Source organism: Salvelinus sp. IW2-2015, linkage group LG11 (genome assembly GCF_002910315.2).
Source record: "Salvelinus sp. IW2-2015 linkage group LG11, ASM291031v2, whole genome shotgun sequence".
Taxonomy (NCBI): Eukaryota; Metazoa; Chordata; class Actinopteri; order Salmoniformes; family Salmonidae; genus Salvelinus; species Salvelinus sp. IW2-2015.
This window is the reverse complement of record NC_036851.1, coordinates 23,185,414-23,205,974: the sequence shown is the minus strand read 5'-3', so window position 1 is coordinate 23,205,974 and position 20,561 is coordinate 23,185,414. Positions and strand designations below refer to the sequence as shown.

Below are 20,561 nucleotides of genomic sequence, written 5' to 3'. Positions count from 1 at the left end.
ATGGCCTGCGAGGGTCATGTTAGGATGAGCCTGCAGGAAGGGTACCACATGAGGGAGGAGGTTGTTCTTCCTGTAATGCACAGCGTTGAGATTCGCTGCAATGCAACAAAGCTCAGTCCGATGATGCTGTGAACACCGCCCCAGACCATGACGGACCTTCCACCTCCAAATCGATCCCGCTCCAGAGTACAGGCCTCGGTGTAACGCTCATTCCTTCGACGATAAACGCGAATCCAACCATCACCCCTGGTGAGCCAAAACTGCGACTCCTCAGTGAAGAGCACTTTTTGCCAGTCCTGTCTGGTCCAGCGACGGTGGGTTTTGTGCCCATAGGCGATGTTGTTGCTGGTGATGTCTGGTGAGGACCTGCATTACGACAGGCCTACAAGCCCTCAGTCCAGCTCTCTCAGCCTATTGCGGACAGTCTGAGCACTGATGGAAGGATTGTGCGTTCCTGGTGTAACTCGGGCAGTTGTTTATGCCATTCTGTACCTGTCCTGCAGGTGTGATGTTCGGGTATCGATCCTGTGCAGGTGTTGTTACACGTGGTCTGCACTGCGAAGACGATTAGCTATCCGTCCTGTATCCCTTAGCGCTGTCTTAGGCGTCTCACAGTACGGCCCTTGCAATGTATTGCTCTGGCCAAATCTGAAGTCCTCATGCTTCCTTGCAGCATTGCAGCATACCTAGGCACGTTAACGCAGATGAGCAGGGACCCTGGACATCTTTCTTTTGGTGTTTTTCAGAGTCAGTAGAAAGGCCTCTTTATGTGTCCTAAGTTTTCATAACTGTGACCTTAATTGCCTATCGTCTGTAAGCTGTTAGTGTCTTAACGACCGTTCCACAGATGCATGTTCATTAATTGTTTATGGTTCATTGAACAAGCATTGGAAACAGTGTTTACACAACCCTTTACAATGAAGATCTGTGAAGTTATTTGGATTTTTACGAATTATCTTTGAAAGACAGGGTCCTGAAAAAGGGAAGTTTCTTTTTTTGCTGAGTTTATGTCAGTACTGTCCATAAATATAAAGGTGTGAGTGTAAGCATGAGATATGAATGTTAGCTTGTGAATGTACACAGAAGTGCATCATGTAGGAGTGGATAGAAGAATATCGTGCACATGGGAGTATGTACTGTAGCTATATTTTCTTGTCACAGCAGAATGTTCTTGTGTGTTTGTGGATCATAGAACCTGAACACGACTGTGGCCCAGGACTGGTGTCTAGCTCTACAGAGACTCATTCGGATCAAGGAGGATCAACTTCAGAGTGCCAACAAGTGCCGCTTACGCCTGCAGGTGCCTGGGAGACCAGACAAGTGAGTATTACATCAATATTACTGGGCCTGTTAAAGACATACTGTAGTACCACCCAATGTGTAGAATTCATCCATTATCTTCACACTTGTGTGATTTTACGATTTAAAGACGACAAATTGAACTGCAAGGGCTTGTTTTACACTGCCGTCTTGACTCCACAAAATGGGTTGCTGGAGAAATTGCCTCATCCATAACTCGGAAAACATGCCATCACACTCAACACTAAAAGAGAATGGCCGGTGACAAACATTTTAATGTGTCTGGGCGCTAACGTTATGATGATGCAGGAGCCTGACGTTGCGTTCGCTTAACCTCACTGAGCACATTACCTGGCATTACGCTCAGCCAGTGTTAAAAGCCTGACTCCATCTCTGCCACAGCTGGCTGGCAATTTAGAGGTGTGCACCGCAATTGGTCATTAACTGATCGTTCACATATTCACTTCCTTGAGAACGCAAATGGAATGACAGCATTAGCCATGTTATTTTCATGGACTTCCATTCATATTACAGGTATAGCCAGTATTGTGTGTTTTTCATTTGTTCCGACAGAATAAAAAAATAAAAAAGCTATTGTAGTTCAGCTCAAGGACACACAGAAAGTGGTCTTTGACTGACAGGTAATTTTGTCATTTTTAGATATACTAAATCTAAAGGCTCCATAATGGGAGCTTCTATAATTCTCTCACACTGTGATGAGTCTGAATGTGCTTATCGTAATGTGCTCAAGTGGCTATGGACTCAGCTGAGAGTAGAGGAGGAGGATAGAGAATGAAGACAGATTAGAGTGGGAGTCGTGCTGTGGCTGCTAGTGTGTGGAGGATGAGAGGGGGAGGAGGGGAGTATTATGAGCAGGGAGGGAAAGAGACCTTGATCCACCTCCACAACATAAACGGGGCAAGGCAGGGTGACAGCAATGAGGGCCTAAATGTACCCATCCAACCTAAAGTGACAGCTTGAGCAGCAGAGCACTGCAGATTGGTACCCCGCCCCCCCCCCCCCCCTGTGGCGCCACACTGGGCCTGCAGGGCCAAGCTGCTTTCTCGATGTTTGGTGGAGCCAGACGTCATGCATACAAGAAAGTCCTAGCATCCCCTTTGAGGAGTACCACATCCCCTTGGTCCCATTGATAATGTCATTAGCAGCAGCATGGACCAGGGAGGGAGACCCCCATACCCCATCTCTGACAGACCACATTCTGCCACACAGAGAAGCAGATTTCTACAATGTAAAGTGGGGGAAATGCTTTGAGCAAGTAGAGTACTATACAGACCTGGACTCCAGTGTAGAGTGTAGTGATGGTTATAGTATATTGTGAAGAGAGGCATGCGATAAAGTAATAAAGAGAGAGAGAGCTGAGCAGGGTCTGATAGCAGACTAATTGTTGCTGGAGGCTGGGTGGTTGCTTGGCCGGCAGGGCTGGCTGTTGAGGTGGCAGGGCCAGCAGAGTGCCTTAGGGCTTGGGTTTGGTGGTAATTGGTGGGGGTTGGGGGGTGATAGTTGGCGCGGTGGGTGCCTCAGCCATTCTGACACGACCCAGGGTGCAATGGTGGCAGATTGCAGGAGAGAACAGAGGGTAGACTGGGCACACCTCTCTCTTTCTTTCTCTCTTTTTCTTTCTTTCTCTCTGTGTGTCTCTCTTGCTCTCGGCATCTTGCTCTCTGTGTCTCTCTCTCTGTCTCCTTCTTTCTCTCTTTTCTTTATTTTCTCTATTTTGTCTCTCTTGTTTTCTCTCTATTCTCAATCATGCACACACGTTGATATACAGTCTTGCTCTGTCTCTATGAGAGTGGTGGAGGGAGAGTGGGTCCACAGCAGGGTCCCCCTTTACTGAGTCGGTCCCCTCCTGTCATCCTGGGAGAGTTTCCAAGCAAGCAGCACATCACAGCCTCCCTTCCCTCCATCCCTCCACGCTGAGCAGGGACAGGCTGAGCTGAGGACGTGGGGGGAATCTCTACTGCACAGCCGTACGTGTGACAGCACACCATTAACATCTGCTTTAACTATGGCTGCTTTAATGGTGCTATAGACACACACACACACACACACACACACACACACACACACACACACACACACACACACACACACACACACACACACACACACACACACATAAGCCAAGTGTGGAAAGAAGACCTTTGACTTGCTGCATGGCACATGCATCATTCACTCCCCTCGCAATGAGCAGCTAAGTTGTGACTTTCCCCATCTAGCCAGGTCTGGTCTAGGCACACTGATGCTCCCACAGGACCTCTCAGTGTCTGTCCACTCTTTGTGCATTAATGTCACATGTGTGCCTCAGCAGTGACCAGCAGCCATACATCAGCCCGGGTCTGGGCTGTGGGCCGGGTCCTTGCTCCACTCTATTCCGCCATCATGCCCGTGCCTACTTCCCCATGCTGCCTGTGTACCAGCACACCTGCACTGCGCCTGTCAATCAGGCGGTGGGAGGACTCCAAGTCTGCTCTGATTAGCATGTTTGGAGCAGCGTGAGCGTCAAGTATTACCCTCCCTGGCAATCTGATGAAGTGACCAGTTTCATTCTCATCTTTCTCCCCCTCTCCCTCCACTCTTGCTTCATCTCTCTCTTTCCTCAGCAAATTGCTTCTGCTCTATTTAAGCAGTGAAGGGTATGAATTACATCTCTGTGTGAAAGCCCCACTTTTTCAACATGTCAAATAATTTGGAGATCTTACTCACATCTTTCTGTCCTTGTCTTTTCTCACGCTCTCACTCAGTCTGAACAGGCAGGTATGACAGAAGCAGATTTGAGAGAGCGAGAGAGAGAGAGATACGAGTCACTGGGGATGTGTACTGCTGTTGTATCTTTTATCACTCAACCTGAAGCAAGTAGTATCTGTGTCCTTGTTTATTCATGTAGAACAGAGGAAAAAATAACATTTAAGACAAGTATTGCATAGAGACTGCAAGGATGAGTGTCAGCAGGAGGAGTTGGTGAATGTAAAACTGTGTGCCATTGTTGAGAGGTAACATGGTAGCCCAATCACAGCTGATGATCTCAGAGTGCTGAGCCACTACTGGAGGCCTATGACCTTTAAAAGTTCCACACTGAGCTCCCCCTGTTCAAGGTTCACATTATTCCCACATTCAGGTCCAGAACTGTCAGCTTTTACCCAGGGTGTAAGAGGCATGTCGGGGGCCAAGGGGCGAGGAGCAGGGGGGCGGAGTGGGGATTCTGGCCTGTTAATCCAGCTCCCTGGCTCCTTCTTTGTGTGTTAGCAGTTCATGCTCCCCTCTCATCCCTTTTCTTATCTGATCTGGGCGTCTCTACCTTCAGGGTCCAACGGCGCATGCCGTATCATCTGACCTTTACATCACTTCCACCATCCTGATTGAAACAGGGGGAGGTGAAATGTGCTGTTTGTTACGGCTCTGTGGTTACAGGCCTCTTACTCCTTCAAATCAAATCAAAGTTTATTGATCGCATCCAAGGTTTAGCAGATGTTATAGCGGGTGCAGAGAAATGCTTATGTTACTGGCTCCTAACTATGCAGTAAAATGTAGTATACAAATTGTTATATTTTTTWAAAAATCAAGAAACGTCGGAACAAATGTAATTAACTACCCAGATAGCACTGTAACAGTAATCCAAATGCAATATATATGTACAGTATATACACCGGATGAATTTACACACGATTTACTAAGAAGGAAATGTACAGCAATAGATATATTACAGTGAGCTATGTCAAGAATCAAGTATATAAATGAATGTGTGGTGTGTATAAACAGTGTAATTAAACTATTAGAATGAGCTTTGTTGAGAATACACTATGTTCAGTGGTTTAATGCCTCTATAAGATGGGACAACAGCGAGTGTGTGTGTGTGTGTGTGTGTGTGTGTGTGTGTGTGTGTGTGTGTGTGTGTGTGTGTGTGTGTGTGTGTGTGTGTGTGTGTGTGTGTGTGTGTGTGTGTGTGTGTGTGTAAGTAGTGTGCATCACCTGGTAGATGGCTAGTGATGGCTGTTCAACAGTCTGATAGCTTGGCAATAGAAGCTGTTTTTTAGTCTCTTGGTCTTGGCACTGATGCACCTGTACTGTCTCTGTCTGTCAGACAGTAGCCAAGTGAACAGTCCGTGGCTTGGGTGACTGAGGTCCTTCATTTATTCAGCTGTCTGAGGTTGTAGAGGCGCTGTTCTTCACCAGGGTATCAGTTTGGTGAGACCATTTCAGGTCCTCAATGAAGGGCARGCCAAGAAACTTGAAGCTTTTGACCCTATACACTGCAGCCCCGTCGATGAGGATGGGGATATGCTCCGTCGTCTGTCTCCTGTAGTCCACAATCAGTTCCTTTGTTTTGTTGACGTTGAGGGAGAGGTCTTGACATCTCCTCCCTTTCCCTCTCCTCCTCGTCATCCTGTCCCCAGAAGTACCTCTACAGGAGAGGAGGCATTCTTATAGTACAGTAGAATATCTACAGTATGTCTTTATTAATCCAGAAGGGGGGTTTGTTTACAACATGTGTAAAATAGATAGGCCTACAGCATCGAATAGTCACATACGACTAAGCTTCCAAATAAAAAGCAGACCAGAATTTCATAATCACATAATCCAACCATATCACAATCCCATGGCATATCCAAACATACATCCATAAAACAGACCCGTCTGCAGCGGTGTCCTGGTTTTGGGAAGCTAAGGACCATAGACCTATATCTTGTATGACACTGCGCAGACCTAAAGAGAACTTGAATTTTTGAATTTCAGTTTGAAAGTCTGAAATAGCACCTGGAACTTTTTCCTTGCTCTGTGTGGACTGTCACTGAGAAGGAACAGGCCTTTTGCAGAGCATTTGTATGTGGTATTTGTCTTTAATCATTGATTTGCTCTACGGAGCACTATACCATTATTCCTACACTTATGGCTCTTTTCCGGTGCAGTGAATGACCCTTAAACACAGATGGGCTTTTAGCTGCAGCTTTCTGTAGACAGTAGAACAATGGTCTTGATGAGGTCCCCACAGAGCATGAGTCAGTTGTTTTAACTTGTGTGTGTGTGCATTCCCCTCCAGGTCGGGACGTCCCGTCAGCTTCATGGTGGTTTTCAACACCCCCAGCCCCCTCAGCAAGATCTCCTGGGTCAACCGGCTGCACCTGGCCAAGATTGCGCAGCGTGAGTACTACATTGCATGACCCTTCCTTACCCTTACTGAAACAAAACACCTGTTACATAATACAAGCTGCAAAATAAACACAGTGAATTGATTTCTATGGTGTTGTTTAGGCTTTATAGAGTAGTAGTTACAACATTTCACTTACAAGTCCTTGAAAAAGAGTAGTAATATATAGGATAAGGTGGTTAAGGCAGCTGTGCTCCTGCTAAGGCACTTTCTGGTTTGTTTTACAGCCATTGGCTCAGTGAAAGTCTGGTGTTATGTGTTATTGAATCACATTAACCAAAGACGTCCCCCAGGGATAATGTGTTCTGCATAATGTGTGCTTGGCCTCAGAGGCTAGGCCATATTGAGCTGAGCATGAAGACACACACACAGTCTGAGGAGACTGCATCAGCACTGGTCCCTTTCCAGCAGGGAGCAGCACTGTGATTTTCTTTCCTACTGCCTCCCCCTCCAGTCTCCCCCTTCCCCACTCCCCACTACCTATAGCCTGGCTCAATAACCGGAGTGAATCCACCCAGTGATGCTGGAGGCCATCCATTGGGAGGTTCATCAAAGCGTGCTCTGAGCAACTGACACGGGGCTAGCCAGCCAGTGCTACTACTGTACATAATATTAATCTGATTTGCCATGGTAAAACTAGCTTCCCCATCAGTCCCCCCATCACTTCCCCCTGACTCACCCAAACACACATGCACACATACATACACTACTCATGGTTTTGTGTCTATGGTATTGCTCTCTAAGCGTCCTGATAGCGTGTTACTTGGGCCGGCTCTGTATTTGGGCTGCTTAAATCCCAGAGGCCGCTGGCTTCACAGTAAGCTCCTGTACACAAATCTGTAAAGGTTTCAAAGGAAGTTACTGGAACCAGATTAAACACCACAACATGAAATGCATTTTACAGATGAGCAGCCAGAGATGCAATTGAACATCATCCTGTTGTGGTGGTGAGGAATACCCAGCCCCAGGGACAACTTGCAAAGGGATCGATAGGGCCAGGACTAAGTCTACTGTTATGTGTTATAGGCTAAAGTAGTCATGTCTGTTTGGCTATCTATCCACAGTGTTAGTTTCTGTAGACATCTGCATATCTCTCTGTCCTCAGAAATGCCAGTGAAAAGACCACTAGAGTGGATCTCTGCATGGTGCTGCAGCTCTGTGTCTCACAGTGGGGCATGGGGTAGTGTGCTGAATACGTCAGTGCTGGAGTACGTCTGTAGGCTCTCCAGCAGAGCCCGTGGGGTGTTGTCTGACTGTCAGAAAGGCATCAAAAACATCAGACAGGGAGGATACTTTCAGTTGAGTATACCACAGCACAGCAGCATCCACAACACAGCAGTGTTGATTAGGACAGGTGATCTATTGAAATTACTTAGCTCATAGATAGCTTCTACAGTAGCAATCATAGCTTATACAGATAACTTCAAAAGTATTGGGACAGTGAGACATGAAATGATACAATGACTATGAGGGTAAAGTGCTGTCAGCTTTAATATGAGGGTACTTTCATCCATATTGGGCGAACGTCTAGAAATTACAGAATTTTTTGTACATACTCCTACCATTTTAGGGAACCAAAAGGATTGGGACAAATTCACTTATGTGTATTAAAGTAGTAAAAAGTTAAGTACTTGGTCTCATATTACTAGCACACAATGACTACATTAAGCTTGTCACTCTACAAACTTGTTGAATGCATTTGCTGTTTGTTTTGGTTGTGTTTCAGATTATTTTGTACCCAATAGAAATACTGTAAATTGTGGTTAAAAATGGATAGTGTCCTTTTGGAGTCTCTTTTTATTGTAAATAAGAATAGAATATGTTTCTAAACACTGCTACATTAACATGGACGAAATGCAAAGCCAAATTACTCTCAAAATACATTTTAGAACCATTCTGAAAGCTTTAGTCTATGTAGTATATTCTCAACCCCATTACCGTATAAACAATATGGTTTTGTTAGACAAGCTACGACAACAGTGTGGAAATGTGGCTTGTTTGGTATTTTGATTTGAATTGTTTCCTCCCCTTACCCAACTTTTGCCAAGGGTTTGTATTATCCGGTTATTACTTGGAAAGCGAATGTTTTTGCAGAATAGATTGGTTGCACAACAACAAACCACCCCAATGCCAATCTCACGATGCTTCTCAAGCTCAAGTTATTGGAAATCTTTTAATGGTGATGAGCAAATAACGAAGTGGTTGTTGCTGTTTAAGTGGAAAGATCACCAAAACACAGATAGCAYCTAGCTACTCAGTGAGAGGGACAAACATTTCCAAAAGCCTATTAAAAGTTCAATATTAGGAATGTTTTTAATATAAAACATTATGACCTGCCATAAAACATTCTCTCCATCACTTTACCTGCCTGTATGCACTCTATATCCACTTATTTTTCTGGCTTCCTTATTCCTTATACTCAGTATTGCAGTAGTTACGTATAGAATAGGTTTATGACTGTAGGACTATATATTTAGACCTAACATACACTACAAGTCCAAAAGTATGTGGACACCTCTTCAAATMAGTGAATTTGGCTATTTCAGCCTCACCTGTTGCTGACAGGTGTATAACATCGAGCACACAGGGGTGGCAGGTAGCCTAATGGTTAGAGCGTTAGGCCAGGTTGCTAGATCGAATCCCCAAGCTGACAAGGTAAAACTCTGTCATTCTGCCACTGAGCAAGGCAGTTAATCCACTGTTCCTAGGCCATCATTGTAAATAAGTATTTGTTCTTAACTGACTTGCCTAGTTAAGCGAAGGTAAAAAAAAAAAAAAACACAGCTATGCAATCTCCATAGACAAAAATTGGCTGTAGAATGACACGTACTGAAGAGCTCAGTGACTTTCAACGTGACACCGTCATAGGATGCCACCTTTCCAACAAGTCAGTTCGTCAAATTTCTGCCCTGCTAGATCTGCCCTGTTCAACTGTAAGTGCTGTTATTGTGAAGTGGAATCGTCTAGGAGCACAACGGCTCAGCTTGAAGTGTTGGGCCACATAAGCTCACAGAATTGGACCGGCGAGTGCTGAAGCTCGTAGCGTGTAAAAATCGCCTGTCCTCGATTGCAACACCTACTACCGACTTCTTAACAGCCTCTGGAAACAAAATCAGCACGAGAACTGTTCATCGGGAGCTTCATGAAATCGGTTTCCATGGCCGTGCAGCCGCACACCATGCGCAATGCCAAACGTTGGCTGGAGTGGTGTAAAGCTCGGAGCCATTGGACTCTGGAGCAGTGGAAACGCGTTCTCTAGAGTGATGAATCACGCTTCACCATCTGGCTGTCCGATGGACAAATCTAGGTTTGGCGGATTCCAGGAGAACGCTACCTGCCCCAATTCATAGCGCCAACTGTACAATTTGGTGGAGGAGGAATAATTGTCTGGTCCTGTTTTTCATGGTTCGGGCTAGGCCCCTTAGTTCCAGTGAACGGAAATCTTAAAGCTACAGCATACAATAACATTCTAAGCGATGCTGTGCTTCCAACTTTGTGGRAACAGTTTGGGGAAGGCCCTTTTCTCTTTCAGCATGACAATGATCCCGTGCACAAACTGCGAGCCAGACCTAATCACCCAACATCAGTGCGCGACCTCACTAATGCTTTTGTGGTTGAATGGAAGCAAGTCCCCYCAGCAAGGTTCCAACATCTAGTGGAAAGCCTTCCCAGAAGAGTGGAGGCTGTTATAGCAGCAAAGGGGGGACCAACTTCATATCGATGCCCATGATTTTGGAATGAGATGTTAGACGAGCATGCATCCACATACCTTTGGCCATGTTGTGTTCTTACACTTTATACAAAATATGACAATGTCAAAGTGAAAAGAAAATCCTACAAATCTTTACAAATGACTAAAAATGATATAACTAAAATATAGTCATTGCTTAAGTATTCACCCCCTTTGTTTAGGCAAGCCTAAATTAGTCCAGGAGTAAAATATGGCTAAACAAATTACAAAGTAAGTAACATGGACTTAATAGGGGTTGACATGATTGCCCTGTTTACACACAACATCTGTAAGGTCACACATATTAGCACATATTCAACTACAGAGACCAGGGAGCTCGTCCAGAGCCTCATAAAGAAGGGCAGTGATTGGTAGATGGGTAACAATAACACATCAGACATCTAATATTTATTTAAGCATGCCAATTTAATAATTATTTTATGGATTATGTATTGAACCACCCAGACACATCAAAGACACAGTTGTCCTTTCTATACTGAAATGCATTACAGGAAGGAAACTGCTCAGGGATTTCACCATGAGGTGATTTTAAAACAGCTAGTTCAARGGGAGAAAACTGAGAATGAATCAACAACATTGTAGTGACTCCACAATAATGACTTAATTGACAGAGTGAAAAGAATAGGATAGGAATTTACAGAATAAAAATCATCCAAAACATGCATCCTGTATGCAACAAGGCACTAAAGTAATACTGGAAAAAAAGTAATGGCGAAGGAATACACCTTTTGGCCTAAATGCTACATCTTATGTTTGGAGAAAATCCATCACATCGCTGAGTAACTGCCACCTTAAATTCAAGCATGGTGTGGTGGCGGCATCATGGTATGGGTATGCTTGACATCGACAAAGACTGACAAAGACCGATTAAAATAAACGGGATGGAGCTAAGCACATGCAAAATCCTAGAGGAAAACCTGCTTCAATTTTCTTTACACCAGACCTATAACACAAAACCAAATCTACACTGCAGTTGCTTACCAAGAAGACAGTGAATATTCCTGAGTGACAAAGATTTGACTTAAATCTGCTTGAAAATATATGGTAAGACTTGGAAATTGCTGTCTAGCCATCATCCCCAACACCTTGACAGAGCTTGAGGAATTTAGAAAAGAATAATGGGTAAATATTGCATAATTCAGGTGTGCAAAGCTCTTAGAGACTTACCCAAGAAGACACAGCTGTAATCGCTGCAAAAGCTCTTTCTAACATGTATTGGCTCAAGGGGCGAATACTTATCAAATCAAGGTACTTTTTATTAGTGTCAATACAATTTAGGATAACAAAAATTCACTTTGACATTACAAAATATTTTGGGTAGATCGTTGACAAACAAAAAGACAATTCAATCTATTTTAATCCCACTTTGTAACAACATATAATGTGAAGAAATCCAAGGGGCTACTTATGATAGGCAATGTAGGTGAAAATCCATTGAGACATTGTTGAGGCTACAGTGTGAACAAAATGGATTTGCATCAACCCGGCCAGGATGTCAATTACATGTTAATTGCATTACACCCCACTTTGCTTTCCCATTTAACCAAATGTAATTACAATAAGGGAGGTGTTGATGTAATTTCACGGATGGCCTGCCGTCACTAGGTTCTCCTGTCATTTCATGGTCATTTCTATTTCAATCAGCAGTTGAACTCTACTCAGCTGTATCCTGTATGGACAGAGAGGGGTGCCTTGCTCCAAAATGTCTCCAAATGGCTGATGCCCCAAATAGCAAACACTCAAATGCATGATTTAGTGAGCTATTAAACATCACAAAGCTCATTTTGAAGCCAGACTCAGCCTTGTAGCTACCAGTGTTTATGTTATAACCCCCCATTTCTATAACACATTTATATCCCTCAGGTATGCTTTCATGTACACTCCTTACTGTACCGCACAGAATACGCTTAGTGCCAATTTGCCAAATGCTATCCCCAAAGTGTACTTTCAAAACACATCAATCACATCTCATTGCTTACACTTAAGCTACAGGAACATAATTGTATGCCCGAGGTACAACATGAAGCACATTAATAGCATGATTTGTCTTGTAGCGTAGCTATTTGTCTTGGGCACATACATTATATATACAGTAGGAATGTCTGCCAGATATGAAAAGTTTGTTGATGTAGAGGTTTTTACTTTGGATGCGTCCAGCAGTTAGGCCTTGCATCACAGACACAATATAGAACAGATGCCTCCAGTAAAAAAAACTTTGAGAGCATGGGCTGATAAGGTTCTATCTGCAAAAATATGATTCTGAGATATTCGCTTTAAAGTTCCAAACCCTTATTGGTTTGAATGGTGACACCAATTTTTGTCTTGTAATCTTTTGTACTTAATATCATGAATTGGGGTATTTAGAATACATACATAGGCAGAGAACATTGAACAGAACAAGGCAATGCCAATAATGACATTTTGCCAATTATAACCTTATAGTCCCAAGCTCTCGAATTGTGTCACCTTGGGACCACATGTCCACAATTGCCCAACAGTGGTGCTGCAGCACACTCAGAACTCAGGAAAGCTACGTGTTACGCAGCATCTCCTATGCCACTTCAATTGGGACTACTGTTTCTAAGAGGGTCCTACAATAACATCGCCAGACACATAGCCTAATAATTAGTAGGTTGATTTTGTGCAGAATAATTCATTACTATTTCAATGTATAGACTTCCAGCCTTTCCAGGCAAGGTTAGGACTGCTGATTTGACGGCCCACACAAGCAGAGCAGACAAGTGAGAGGAGTTGAGGCGCCAGAGACAGAGAGACGGAGGAGTGGATAGAGGCAAGAAGAGAGAGGTTGAAAGGGATGGAAGGGTGGAAAGGATGATTGAGACAAGCAATCAGTCCCACCACAGGGAGCAGAGGGCAGGCAGGGGGCTGTGGCCTGCGGTTACCTTGCTATCTCTAAGTGTGTCAGACTCTCCTCTTCCGCAGCAGCCGATTGATAGACAATGCCTGAGGAGTGGAATGTGGCTTGACCGTCCTGGCACACACTCTAAGATGCCCTCTGAAAGAGATTCTCCAGTAGTTATGTATACTTTTTAGCCAGTAGTTCTGAAAGTAGTGCTCACAACCCAAAAGTGTTCCCCAAAATGGTGTACTACTGTATGTCACATATGTGCAGATATGTGCACCACGTCATTGCTCTCTCTCTCTCACTCTGCTGTGTGTGCATCTCACTAGCTGTCACTCAAATAGCGAAGAGCTGAACCTTATTGGATCGAACTCGAATTGCTAGGCTGGCCCAGGTGGGGGAAAATGGCGATGCACAGCTTCCAGTAAACAGTCGCTTTCAAACTAGGGATTTCGTGGCTAATTGAGATTTTAAAAAATTCTGCTCATAGATGATGTCTGTATGAACGAAACATTGACACATCCAGCCCAAAATGTGAGGTTTAAAAAACACTTACTAGTCACCAACGTTCCAGAGCATCTTTAATCCACTGCTAATGTCACGACTTCCACCAAAGTTGTTCCCTCTCCTTGTTCGGGCGGCGTTCGGCGGTCGACGTCACCGGCTTTCTAGCTGCCACCGATCCATGTTTCATTTTTCCTTTTGTTTCGTCTGTTTACACACCTGGTTCCCATCGCATAATTATGTTCCTTATTTAACCCTCTGGTTTCCCTTTCTGTTTTGTGCGTGATTGTCTTTCGTGTGTTGGAGTTCTATGTCCTGTTATGTCCTTGTTTTAATACGGGATTTTTTGTTACGTTCTTGTATTGAGTAAATACAGTGTTTTTTTTACTCTTACCTGTGTCCTGCGCCTGACTCCTTCGCTATCTTCTAGATAGACAGAATCACGCACCAAACTAATGGAGTCAGCAGGTGCAGCCAGCCCTCCGCTTCAAATGGAGGAGCACGTTCAGCAGCACCATGGACCGATGGGAGTGAGGAGGTTCTCCCGTGAACCCTGTGTRGTCTCCTCAGGTTTCCCCACTACCTACCGTGATGTCCACCTCTCCGTCATCAGGATCCGGTGGGATTCGGCTCTCGCTCCCGAGGGCATATGATGGGACAGCTGCCGGGTGTCAGGGGTTCATACTCCAGCTGGAGCTCTACCTGGCATCTGTCCAGCCAGCCCCTTCGGGACGTGAGAGAGTGAGCGCCCTCATCTCCTGTCTGACCGGTAAAGCCCTGGAATGGGCCAACGCCATCTGGGGTAGGGAAGGTCAGACGTTGGATGATTATGAGGAGTTCCCCCGCCGTTTCCGGGCGGTATTCGATCATCCCCCGGAGGGGAGAGCGGCGGGGGAACGCCTATTTCATCTACGTCAGGGGATGAGGAGCGCTCAAGATTTTGCGCTGGATTTTAGAACTCTGGTGGCCGGCGCGGYATGGAATGAGCAGGCCTTGATCGATCACTACAGGTGTAGCTTACGAGAGAATGTTCGTCGGGAGCTAGCCTGCAGGGACACCACCCTTCCACTGGACCAGCTGGTAGACCTATCGATCCGGTTGGATAACCTGTTGGCCTCCCGCGGACGTCCTGATCGGGGTCRGRCAGTTCCATCCCCCAGCGCTCCTGATCCAACGCCTATGGAATTGGGAGGCGCTGCAACGAGGGGGACCGGAGGGGGGACCATTCCCTGCACCAACTGTGGCCGCAGAGGGCACACTGCTGMTCGGTGCTYGGGGGGTWCCCCAGGAGGTAGAGGTYGCAGGCGGAGTACTGGTGGGTCATCCCAGGTGAGTAGGCACACCACTCARCCAGAGCTCCCTGTTGCACACATGTGGTTGTCGATAGAATTTCCCGAGTTTTCCTCGCGTTCCCAGCATAAGGCGCTAGTAGATTCAGGCGCAGCTGGGAACTTTATCGATCGTTCCTTTGCTATGAGATTAGGGAACCGTATTGTGTCTGTTGATGTTCCCTTCCCTGTACATGCCTTAGACACTCGTCCTTTGGGGTCGGGCTAATTAGGGAGGTCACAGCTCCGCTCACTATGATAACGCAGGAGAGTCATAGGGAGCGAATTAGTCTCTTCCTAATCGACTCTCCTGCGTTCCCTGTTGTGTTGGGGATTCCCTGGTTGGCTTCGCATGATCCCACTATTTTGTGGCAACAGAGGGCTCTCAAGGGATGGTCCCGTCAGTGCTCAGGGAGGTGCGTAGGTGCCACTACGGTGGAAAGTCCAAACCAGGTCTCCACCATGCACATTCCCCCGAATATGCCGATTTGGCACTCGCCTTCTGTAAAAAGAAGGCGACTCAATTACCACCCCATCGACAGGGGGATTGTGCGATAGATCTCTTGGTAGAAGCTGCACTTCCCAGGAGTCACGTGTATCCTCTGTCACAGGAGGAGACGGCGGCTATGGAGACATATGTCACCGAATCTCTGGGACAGGGATATATTCGGCCTTCCATCTCACCCGTCTCCTCGAGTTTCTTTTTTGTGAAGAAGAAGGATGGAGGTTTGCGCCTGTGTATTGATTATCGAAGATTAAATAAGATCACGGTAACATACAGTTACCCGCTACCGCTAATAGCCAGTATGACCGAGTCATTACACGGGGCGCGCTTCTTCACAAAATTGGACCTCAGGAGCGCTTACAACCTGATGCGTATCCGGGCGGGAGATGAGTGGAAGACAGCATTTAGCACCACTTCTGGGCATTATGAGTACCTCGTCATGCCGTACGGGTTAATGAATGCTCCATCAGTCTTCCAATCCTTTGTTGATGAGATTTTCAGGGACCTGCACGGGCAGGATGTAGTGGTGTATATAGATGACATTCTAATATACTCCGCTACACGCGACGAGCATGTGTCCTTGGTATGCAGGGTGCTTGGTCGACTGTTGGAACATGAACTGTACGTCAAGGCTGAGAAATGTCTGTTCTTCCAACAGTCCGTCTCCTTCCTAGGGTACCGCTTTTCCGCGTCAGGGGTAGAGATGGAGAATGACCGCATTTCAGCCGTGCGTAATTGGCCGACTCCAACCACGGTTAAGTAGGTGCAGCGGTTTTTAGGGTTTGCCAACTACTACCGGAGGTTTATCCGGGGTTTTGGTCAGGTAGRGGCTCCCATTACCTCACTGCTGAAGGGGGGACCGGTGCGACTGCAGTGGTCAGCTGGGGCGGACAGGGCTTTTGGTCACCTGAAGGCTCTGTTTACCTCGGCTCCCGTGCTGGCTCATCCTGATCCTTCCTTAGCGTTCATAGTTGAGGTGGACGCGTCCGAGGCAGGGATAGGGGCTGTGCTGTCTCAGCGCTCGGGTATGCCACTAAAGCTCTGCCCCTGTGCATTCTTTTCGAAGAAGCTCAGCCCGGCGGAGCGAAACTATGATGTGGGGGACCGGGAGTTGTTGGCTGTTGTCAAGGCTCTGAAAGCGTGGAGACATTGGCTTGAGGGGGCCAGACACCCTTTTCTCATTTGGACTGACCACCGCAATCTGGAGTACATTCGAGCAGCAAGGAGACTGAACCCTCGCCAGGCAAGGTGGGCCATGTTTTTCACCCGCTTTTCTTTCACCCTCTCCTAAAAACCAGGTTCCCAGAACGTTAAGGCAGACGCACTGTCCCGGATATATGACACAGAGGAGTGGTCCGCAGATCCCGCTCCCATTATTCCAGCTTCTTGCCTGGTGGCACCAGTGGTGTGGGAGGTGGACGCGGACATCGAACGGGCGTCACGTTCAGAGCCCACTCCTACCCAGTGTCCGGTTGGGCGTAAGTATGTTCCGTTCGATGTCCGCGATCGTTTGATCTGTTGGGCTCACACTTCACCCTCCTCTGGTCATCCTGATATCGGTCGGACAGTGCGCTGTCTTGCTGGGAAGTACTGGTGGCCCACGTTAGCTAAGGACGTGAGGATTTATGTGTCCTCCTGTTCGGTGTGCGCACAGTGCAAGGCACCTAGACACCTGCCCAGAGGGAAATTACAACCCCTTCCCGTTCCACAACGACCGTGGTCACACCTCTCGGTGGATTTCCTGACGGGTCTTCCACCCTCGCGGGGTAACACCACGATCCTAGTCGTTGTGGATCGGTTGTCTAAGTCCTGCCGTCTCCTTCCTTTGCCCGGTCTCCCTACGGCCCTACAGAGTGCGGAGGCCCTATTCACCCACGTATTCCGGCACTACGGGGTGCCTGAGGATATAGTTTCTGATTGGGGTCCCCAATTCACGTCTAAAGTCTGGAGGGCGTTTATGGAGCGCCTGGCGGTCTCGGTCAGCCTTACCTCAGGTTTTCACCCCGAGAGCAACGGGCAGGTGGAAAGAGTCAACCAGGAGGTGGGTAGGTTTCTGCGGTCCTATTGCCAGGACCGGRCGGGGGAGTGGGRGGTGTTTCTCCCCTGGGCAGAGATGGCTCAAAACTCCCTCCGCCACTCCTCRACTAACCTGTCACCTTTTCAGTGTGTGCTAGGTTATCAGCCGGTCCTGGCACCATGGCATCAGAYCCAGATCGAGGCTCCTGCGGTGGATGAATGGTTTCGGCACTCGGAGGAGACATGGGACGCTGCCCATGTGRGTCTGCAAAGGGCCATCAGGCGGCAGAAGATGAGTGCCGACCGCCACCGCAGTGAGGCCCKGGTGTATGCARCGMGGGATCYGGTCTGGCTCTCGACCCGAAACCTGCCCCTTCACCTGCCCTGCCGGAAGCTGGGTCCGCGGTTTGTGGGGCCATTCAAAGTCCTGAGGAGACTGAACGAGGTTTGCTATAGGTTACAGCTCCCCCCTGATTACCGTATTAACCCCTCGTTCAATGTGTCTCTCCTCAGGCCGGTGGTGGCTGGTCCTCTCCAGCAGTCTGAGGTGCGGGAGGTTCCTCCGCCCCCTCTGGACATCGAGGGGGCCCCGGCGTATACAGTGCGAGCCATTATGGACTCAAGACATCGGGCGAGAGGCCTTCAGTACCTCGTGGAGTGGGAGGGGTACGGCCCGGAGGAGAGATGCTGGGTACCGGTGGGGGACATCCTGGACCCATGGTTACTCCAGGAATTTCACTGACTCCATCCGGATCGCCCTGCGTCTCGTCCCCCGGGTCGTCCCCGAGGCCGGTGTCGGCGCGCGGCTGGAGCCGCGCGTCAAGGGGGGGGGTATTGTCACGACTTCCACCAAAGTTGTTCCCTCTCCTTATTCGGGCGGCGTTCGGCGGTCGACGTCACCGGCTTTCTAGCTGCCACCGATCCATGTTTCATTTTTCCTTTTGTTTTGTCTGTTTACATACCTGTTTACACACCTGTTTACACACCTGGTTCCCATCGCATTATTTAACCCTCTGGTTTCCCTTTCTGTTTTGTGCGTGATTGTCTTTCGTGTGTTGGAGTTCTATGTCCTGTTATGTCCTTGTTTTAATACGGGATTTTTTGTTACGTTCTTGTATTGAGTAAATACAGTGTTTTTTTTACTCTTACCTGTGTCCTGCGCCTGACTCCTTCGCTATCTTCTAGATAGACTCTGACAGCTAACAAGTACTATGATGAAGCACCGGGGAGCAGAACATAGGAGATGGGCCATGTGCTTCCTGTACCATGCTGTAGGTTCAAGTAGAAGAGATGTCCTTCAGATCCATGCTGTCAGTTCAAGTACTGTACAATTTAATGGAAAACTGTAATTTATACTGTAACATCAACAGTAAAATACCCAAATGTTTTACTGCGGCATACTATAAATTATGGTGCATTGTGTGAACATTTTGTGGGTGGGAAATAATTAATGTATTTCGAATGGTACTGTATTTCCACCCCACAGAATACAATACCGGACCATATCTTTGGAACGCCAAAAACCTTTTGACCACTAGTGCATTGGTTCCCAACCTTTTTTGAACCATGGCACCCCTTGATGGGATATATAATTCTGCAGCACATCTACAATTTCCCTATTATTGGTAATGACCTCCATCTCATCTGATCCATACTGCAAATCATCTATTTTCTGTGACAATTTTTTATAGATAAAATATGGTATTTTTTAAAATAATTTTCATAGTTTTCACAGTTCCTTACTCATGATGGTGTATTTGTGTGTACCCCTTTTAGAGAGTCCTGTGAATCTGAAACAGAAAGAAAAACATGTAGCTCTGGTAAAATAGGAAAAAGGACCACTTTTGGGTTTAAAAAAATTAAATGTATTAATTGTATTAACKTTTTTTATTCTGATTTTTCAGGGGGGTGCTGCAGCTTTGGCAGAGGCTGTGGCGTAGCTAAGCCAAGAGTCATATATWAAAAATTCAACCTCTCTGGCTAAGCCTAATCAGACTTATCTATGATAATGGTTTTCATAGAAGAAGTAAAATGATTCAAATGACTTTGCTTGTGATGCGCGCCCCTCAAATCATACAAATGTAACAACAGCCTGAGTACACTGGACTTGAAACAACAACAACAATTTACCATGTGCCGTTTAATGTATTATCTGACAGGCACTAGCGCTCCCAAGTAAGCACACCGGTGGGAACCACTGCAATAGTGGGTGCATGATATTGTTGTTTCTAGTCATTAACATATTTTGAGGCATGCCTTGTAAGAGGTTATATTGTTTTACCTGTTAGTGAGAATGTTGTACCAATTTAACTCATATTTGGTTATAGTGCTCCATAAATTTAAAATGTATAGGGACAGATTGTAGTAGCAGCAAGTCTCAAACCTTAAATGGTTGAGCATTTTGCCATGTCCTTATGATCTCTTTTGCCCTGTAGTGTCCCCTTTACAGTGTAGTATTGTGCCTCTGTGGTGTCATTCAATGTATCTCCTTCAGGGCTCACGTTACATATTATGGTTGTTATGGCAACTGCACGTTTATTTGCCTTGCTCAAGCAACATCAATTTCTATATGTTTTTTGTTGTAATTATTCAGCATTGGATAAGAAAGATGGAAAGATACCTAGTGATGATGAGTCAAATACAAACAATAAAGCCGTTGCCACATGCTCCACTGTATGCTGCTAAGCTTTAGAATTTCTACACCCCGAAATGAATCTGTCAGACCGCAAAGATTATCTCAACATCTCACTGTGCTCAAACAGTGGGAAATGTTTATGATGAGTAATACATTATCAGGGATTTAATTAACAAATCCCACTCTTGCATCGATCTCTAGGAAATATCAATTGCGCTGGTATATTTAATTAGTCTATAACTTTGTATCATAGGGTTGATAGACTGCTGCACTCTGCAAATTAAATCATCATCGGCAAAAGACTTGAAACACAAGCCTGATTTGAATAGAACATCACAACCGGAGAAATTAAACCTCTATGTGGAATGGCTTGAATGCACCTTTCCATGTTGAGATCAATCACCATTTCAACTCCTGTCTGTTGAATTGGACGTGTCAATTGTCACAGGATGCTATTCAATTCTTGAAAGGATTAGAACTTGGATGGAATTGACCC

At 46.2% G+C, this 20,561-nt stretch overlaps 1 protein-coding gene across 4 annotated transcripts in view; it reads left to right on the top strand.

The window, feature by feature from the left end:
* Positions 1–20,561, top strand: part of LOC111969994 (rho guanine nucleotide exchange factor 10-like protein) — a 174,501-nt gene that overhangs the window by 62,631 nt on the left and 91,309 nt on the right. For all 4 annotated transcript variants that reach the window (XM_023996458.2, XM_023996459.2, XM_023996460.2 and 1 more), the window contains 2 exons: positions 1,193–1,320; positions 6,356–6,456. In XM_023996458.2, coding sequence (XP_023852226.1) covers positions 1,193–1,320; positions 6,356–6,456 — 229 coding nt within the window. The remainder of the gene's footprint in view (positions 1–1,192; positions 1,321–6,355; positions 6,457–20,561) is intronic.